Consider the following 7,469-nt stretch of genomic DNA (forward strand, 5'->3'; position numbering starts at 1 on the left):
TCCATTTCGCAACACCCATGCAAAATGTAAAAAATCACAGGTACATCGTATAAAATAACTGAAAACCTGCTCACTTTTTGCAAATACCCTACGAGTTTCATGAGGAACTATGAGAAACTCCCTTTAGGATATGATCCTCCGGGAGATCGTGTGAAAATTTTACATATTACAATACAAATTTTATGAATATAATGTGAAGAATTTTACATATTATACTACAAACTTCATAAATATAACCTGCTAATCTTTGTTAAGTAAACACTCTTGGAGAAGATCAACAAATGTGTGATTACATTCACAAATATGATCTTGTGCTATTGCCATGATGGTGACTATGCAAGCTCATACTGAACTGGGTCTGTTTGTTTCCTCAAGAGAGAGACTCCCGACGTGTGATAAGTGAAAAAAAATTGGCCTAAAATCCCCAAATTTTCTGGAAAAAATTTTCCTTGCCGAGATATGCTCGAGAGCAAGATTTGTGAGCATCCTCCCCCTCCTATCGTTTTGGATCATTCTTACCCGTTTACTCCATTATAAATACTTCTCCAAGGAGCCACCGCATTTGATTTGTTTTTTCTGTTTTTCCTTCTTTTTTCTGTTTTTCCCCATTAGCCTGCCAGCTTGTCTCTGAGAGAGAGACATCCCATCGTCGTCGCCGTCGAAGTCGCCATGCTTCTTCCGTCCTTCTTCTCGATCCTCTCGGCCTTCTTTCTGTTATCGCAGTTAGGGTTTCGGCCGGCGATCGCTTCTTTGTCCAACGGGACGAGCGTCTACGATCTGCTGCCCAAGTACGGGCTGCAGGGGGGACTTCTCCCCGACGCCGTGAAGGAGTTCTCTTTATCGGAGGCCGACGGAAGCTTCGCGTTGGAGCTGGAGCATCCCTGCTACGTCCAGTTCGACTACCTCGTCTACTACTCCCCCAACATCACCGGCACCCTCCGCTACGGCAGCATCACCGACCTCCGCGGTATCCAGGTCAAGAAGTTCTTCTTCTGGCTCAACGTCGATGAAATCAAGGTCGATCTGCCGCCGTCCGATTCCATGTACTTCGAGGTGGGGCTCATCACTAAGCGGCTCGACATCGCCCAGTTCGCGACCCCTCGTTCCTGCCGCGGCGAAGGCCGGCGATGGTGGGATTCTCTGTCTTTCCAGGTATCTTCTTCTTCATCATCGTCGTTGTCGTCGATGTGCCCTTGGATAGATCGATTCTGTTTTTCATTTCCTTGTTTCGTTCTTAACATGTAGAATTATAGCCAAGATTTGGGCGAGGGAGAGGAAAAAGGGGAAAAGAGAAAACCCCTAAAGTTCATGGGGTTTTATGCAAACCGTCAATCTTGGTGTCCAATGTCTTCCCCTAACGAGAAGAAAAAAATGATTGGTTTTAAAGAAAATTTGCAATTTTGGGTGTTTATAAAAAAAATGCTTTAGGCGGGGACTCAGTATTCTTTGAGTCTTTCTGTGAAGAATTACAAAAGAAAATTTTCCAAGAAAGATGTGAATTAAGAAGGTTGGTAGATGAAATATGAACCAGAGATTGAATCTTGATATATATCAGAGCAATACGTTTGATTGGATTGAAAGGATTAGCTCGAGCCAGAGTCCTACCATTGCGATATTGTTCTGATTGCTTGATCCCATTTATCTGGATAATCGCCCACACTCAAAACGCTCGTGTGAATGCAGTTGTGATGGTTCTTTTGGTTTCTCGGATTCTCATGAAAATCATCTCATTGTGTTTGCTGACTCAAGCTGAGCGTACCGTTTGTGGAATATTGTCAAGCTACTACAACGGTTATGTTGATTGGTGGCTTCCCTTATATTTATTTGTAAATCAAATTGTCGGGTTTATATAGTAGTTGAGTGCTACCGGGAGTATTCTATACTTGTTCGTTTGCTTATTGTGATGCATACGATGCACAAATGCACGTGTCTTCAATGTTTTTCTGGTTTACATAGCATTTTTTGGTGTCTCTTTATGTGTAATACTCCATTCCTTTTAATGAGACAAGTTATCCAGTCACTGGAAAGGATTGAAGCAAATTAGGTTCATGAGCCCTGTCTTTCTGATAATGGTTGCATGCATGGCCTAGCTAGTTTACTAGTTGTATGTCATGGGATTTCTGGGATCCCTTCAAAAAGAAAGTTAGGATTGTGTGTCCAGATCCTTTCCCATCTTCTTAGGAATGAGGGAAAGGACAATATCAATTCTGCAATTTAACTGTCATTGTCTATGCCACTGTCATCAGGACGTTTTCCATCTGGTTGTGCTGGACTTCGTCCATTTTCAGATTTAGTTCTTTGTGTGAATCCAGTTGTGCTTACTGTACCATCTGTAATAAGTGGCGTGTCAAAAAGATTTTATGGTGTTTTTAAAGCCACTTTCATTTTTTCTGTTCAAGTAAACTGATGTCTACACAGCCACATGTTTGTTTGTTTGATTGATTTTGTCATGTAGCTACATTAAGATTTCTTGGTATTGATATTTGTAGTATCCTGCTTCTTTATTTAAAAAACTACTGCTGTTTAGGCTCTGTTCTTCAGTAAAATGGTTATGATTCTGGCTTTCATGGCATTGAAAAAACAAAGTATTTTGTTTGTTTCAATTATGAGTTTTAGTATTTTTTTGGTGCCAATACAAGTGGTACAAGACTACAAGGTGGATGTTTGTGGATGGTCATGACATTGTCAAGAATATTGCAAGTGTGGTGTTCATATTTCCTGACTTGGTTGATGTCTGGAAACGATGTGTTGTTTAATTTGTACCCAGGAATGGGTTCCATATAAATTGTGTACAAAACATAGGAGAAAAATCACTTAATTGAATAAAAACTTTGAGAAATTTATAGGTGACTGAAAAGATTGTGACCTTAGAGATGGTACTGACCAAAGAGTTTAGTAGGCTTCTTGATGATGGTCTATCCCTCCCCCCCCCCCCCCCCCCCCCCCTTTAACTGTGTTTCATCATCAGTTGATTGGCACCTTAGAGATATTAACTGCTTGTTGGTGGATCTGTCTGATTCATATAATAATGTTAAATCCTTGCCTTTCACCAGTGGACGTTGCTAAATGACTTTTGCTTACGAAAAACTTTGGTGATCAGCATCAGGAGTCATTCCTCAAATATTCTGATGATGGCAAAACTGGCCATCTCTTCATGAATTACAATGGAGACTGTCAATATGATTTTTTTTTATCTTCTCTTTATTTGAGAAATCACAAAGGAGGCGATCAAAGTGAGTTTATTTGATGTGTTTTTTACATGATATAAAATATCATAAGACAAACCAAATTTTGCAAGATAGGGAAGCTTTAAACTAGGTAGTCAAAGGCGCTAGGCATTGCCTAGGAACCTGAAGTGGGAAAATATATGTTTAGTGTTAAAAAATTTAAAAACATCTACAATTAAACCTAGAAATAATAAGCTTGAACTTGCATGTGTGCTTTTCTAATTCTTTAGTTTCAAGTTATAGTTTGTGGTGGTACTGTATCTGCAAAATAGTCAGATCTATTTTTCAAATAGGGCACTGTTTCAACTGTTGTTTCTAATTCCATGTCAAGTATAGATGTTTTTTGGCTAGGTGACAAATTTAGCTGTTATTAGTTTGTTACTATTATGTTTTAATTGGGGTGAAATGAGATAGCTGAATGGTTTGGTTACGCTGCTGAGAAGCCTTGGGTTCAAATCACACGGGTTTTTTTCCCTAGCTTGCCCATGAAAAACTAAATTTTGTGTTTTGAACATTATATTAGTAACCCTTTCAAATGCATGAAATAGATCTTTTCTTCCCTACCCCTCATTTTTCCATTACTTTCTTTTTTCATAAAGTCATTCGTTCACTTTTTTTGGTTAGATTAGTAGTGAATATCACCTCACTTCATTCTTGGACACATTAAATAACTCATTTGGATGCTTGATGAAGGATTTGTTTTCCTCACTTGATCTTTTTTTTATAATTTTTTAAGTTCATTCACTTCCAACTTTCCTCTTTTTTTTACTTGTGAAGATCATCTTATTGGTTTTCTCTCCCTTAGGTTCCAACGTTTTATATGGTTGATGGTTATCTGTAACTGCTAATACTTGTGGAAGCTAAAACACTCCTGTTTTGCTGCAGTTTTATATGGCAACCTCAGGTATTACATCATTTAGGTATTGATATGCTCTCTTCCAAGAGAAAAGGAAAGATTAGCTCCCTAAAAGACATGCTTTTAAGAAATGAACATTTGTTTGCCATCTATGTAACACAGACATGCCTGTATGGGCACCGTACCCATGTTGACACATGACGACACGGGTGTGGGTACCGGACGCAATGCAGGTATGCCAGGTCCTGCACTGCTCCGGGTTGGGTCCAACCCGACCCGATACCTGGCCCAAAACCCCCCAAAAAATTTGGTTTTTTTTACCTTGCGTCAAAGGGCTCATCCCAAGCAAGAGAGAGAGAGAGAGAGAGAGAGAGAGAGAGAGAGAGAGAGAGAGAGGAGGAAGGTGAGAGAGATGTGTACCTCTTCTGCCTTTTTCTTCTTCTCCACCTTTGGACTCCTCTTCTTCTTCGGTTTCAGACCTCCATATATATATATATATATATATATATATATATATATATATATATATATATATAGAGAGAGAGAGAGAGAGAGAGAGAGAGAGAGAGAGAGAGAGAGAGAGAGAGAGAGAGAGGCGGGTGGGACAAATGCCCCTTCTCCCTCTTTCTTTTTTATACCCCATGTTTCTTTTTTATTTTTTAATATTATATCTTTACCTTTTTTATTGAAAATATCAGTTAACCCTTTTCTTTATAAAGAATATCTGTCTGCTCCTCACATTTATTAAAAATATCAATAAAATTAATTTTTTTACTAAAAAATGTCATTTTTTACTAAAAATTGCATTTGATTTATAAACCATTATATGGATCTTACATTGGACTCACACACTATATATATATATATATATATATATATATATATATATATAGCCTTGTTCCGGTACCTGCATTTTTTTAAAATGCCTTATCATACCCTCCTTACCCGCACCTGTACCCGTGCCCATGTGACATAGATTGACATACTATAACTCCATTGATGTTGATGCATTTAAGTGTCTATCATTTCTCTTATGAAGTTTGTATACTTGGATGCTGTTGCTGCTCATTTCAAGTTTGCTATTATATATTTCTTTTGCATTAATGTTGGCATAGCTTCTTTTCAACACCACTATTTGCATTTAATGCTTTGAGTTTGGAATCTTTGTTGTTTCCATCTACAAACTGTCATTTGCAAGTTCTCCAAAGGAATGCTGTGTGATGGATCTCATGTATTCCCTGTTGCTTTTCAACAAGTAAATCTCCTGTTACTTGGCGTAAAAGACGTCCTGATTTACTGTTTTTTCTTCTGCAGTTGCCCGAGCCAGTGATGGAAGCAACAATGCTAATCACAGAGTAGAGGCATGATGTGATCAACTAATATATGCTGCTAATTTCTTAACCGTGTACATTTTCTGCTCTGATCATTCAAGTTAGCATGTCAAGGAACAGCCAACTCCAAATCAAATCGAGCAAAGCCCAGTTGAAGGATATATGGAAGATGCATTTTATTTATCATTATAGACTGTTCATAATCATGACTTAAATTTTTTAGTGTATAGACGCCACCAATATCTAAGCACGATGCCACCAATACTTAAGCGCGCAATATTGGTAAATAATAAATATTGCACCACTTGTATATACATAAAAAACTATTTATAGATAAAATTGAATAACCTCTGCTTTTTAGACATTTTTATGTGAGCACCTGATTGCCTTCCATCAGGCCTTGGTTCCCACAACTGACAGGCCTGTCCCAAGATGGAGGGTGATCAGGTGCTTGATGCACAAATATTTGTGCAATCATATATCTGATCTTTTCACTTTTCCTGCCCAGTGGGGAGGTGAATCACAGGTTTGCTGATGGTATTGATATGTGGTTTGTTTTAAAAGTCTAATGACAGTTCTCTTTGCCAATTGTTATTTTCTTTTCTTTTCAGTTTCTCTAATTTAATCAACTTAGGCCATTCGTCATTATAATTCAGCCAGGCTTCACATTAAAACTTTGGCTTTTGTCTTAGCCTTTGTTATTACCTTTGAGTCACGTGTCTCCCTTTTGAGGCTCCTACAAAGGAGTCTTGCCAATCATATGTTTCTTATGATCATTCAGTTTACACCAGTACATTGGTTCTATATATTCATTGATTTCACTTTGTTCCATTTACGTTCAATTATATCAAAGTATTCAGCAAAATTAGTAATTTGAATTATTCATTAAGTAAACTTGATTCCACCAAAAAAAATCAATAGAAGTTACAAGGAATATGTTTTATGTTTTTTATAGTAAAAACTTGAAAGGCTGAAATAATTAATGAAAAATTGTTTACTGTATATCAAGCAACGTTTACGGGAGTGTGAACTAGGTATTTCTGATTTTTTTTTTGTGATTTTGACACTGCAGATGCATTTGACATGTCCCATTTGTCATGAAACGATTGTAGAATCATGTACTTTTGACGAAAAAATAAAAAAATTGGATGCTCGAATAATTTTACAAATTTTGAATCGATTTTCAAGCATTAAAAGATCGGAAAATGACTATTATACAACAAATTTGATGCATTTTCTTAGATGCCCCACAAATTTTCAAATCTGCCCGATGTCTGATTTCGCAGGTTCTTGATTTGTTATGACCTTTATACTCTTAGCACGAGTGGATCTCTTGATTTTCACGCGTTATGGTCAACACTTTCCCTATCTTGCAAAATTTTACTAAAAATGAAATTCAAACAATATTTTTGTAAAAATAATAAAATTTGCACAATATACTATGCAAAAATGGCTACTTTACATCCAACAAATTAGATTCGCATAATGAGCATCTTCTCCGCTTTGAACTCCCATGTGAAATTCTTTCTTTCTTTCAAAATCCTCATGTAAAATTATGAATTGCACGATAATTTTTGCATAAATCTATTTATTGTAAATTTCATCAAGAGTTTCGTGATGATGGTTGCAAAAGTTTACTTTCAAAGCAGAATTCATGAAAAGTTTGTGAAATTCATGGATTTTAGCATGTTGTTGACTTTAAGTGATGCAAGATTTTATTTTAGCATATGAGTTTACTTGTGTATATAGGCGTTTGTGTTATTTTTTTTTATGTAGAAAGAGTTATAGCCCTTTTTCTTATAAACCCTAACTATTTTTTTATGTACCCTTGTGGCCATTCTTGTAAAAGTTTTTTTCGCTCCATTTCAACACTCATTGACTTCTTTCGTTAGTTTTTTTACTTCATTCCGGTGATTATTGTTGTTTTTGAATTGTTTTCTTTTTTTTAGATATAAGCAATTAATAGCGGTGTAGAGATTTTTTTTGTTGGTATATGTTTTCCTATTGTGGATGTTGTATTTATGTAACCTTATGTGTGGTTGCGAAAGATACTTT

General features: G+C 36.6%; 1 protein-coding gene across 1 annotated transcript; it reads left to right on the top strand.

Moving 5' to 3' along the window:
- Nucleotides 1-583: 583 nt before the first annotated feature.
- Nucleotides 584-5,685, top strand: LOC149815819 (uncharacterized). The gene is made up of 2 exons (XM_089989973.1): nt 584-1,152; nt 5,398-5,685. Exons 1-2 carry the CDS (start codon nt 670-672, stop codon nt 5,440-5,442), a joined length of 528 nt encoding a protein of 175 aa, XP_089846099.1. The 5' UTR covers nt 584-669; the 3' UTR covers nt 5,443-5,685.
- The last annotated feature ends 1,784 nt before the right edge of the window (nt 5,686-7,469 follow it).

Source organism: Nuphar pumila, chromosome 15 (assembly GCF_984573655.1).
Source record: "Nuphar pumila chromosome 15, dmNupPumi1.hap1.1, whole genome shotgun sequence".
In the NCBI taxonomy this organism is placed as follows: Eukaryota; Viridiplantae; Streptophyta; class Magnoliopsida; order Nymphaeales; family Nymphaeaceae; genus Nuphar; species Nuphar pumila.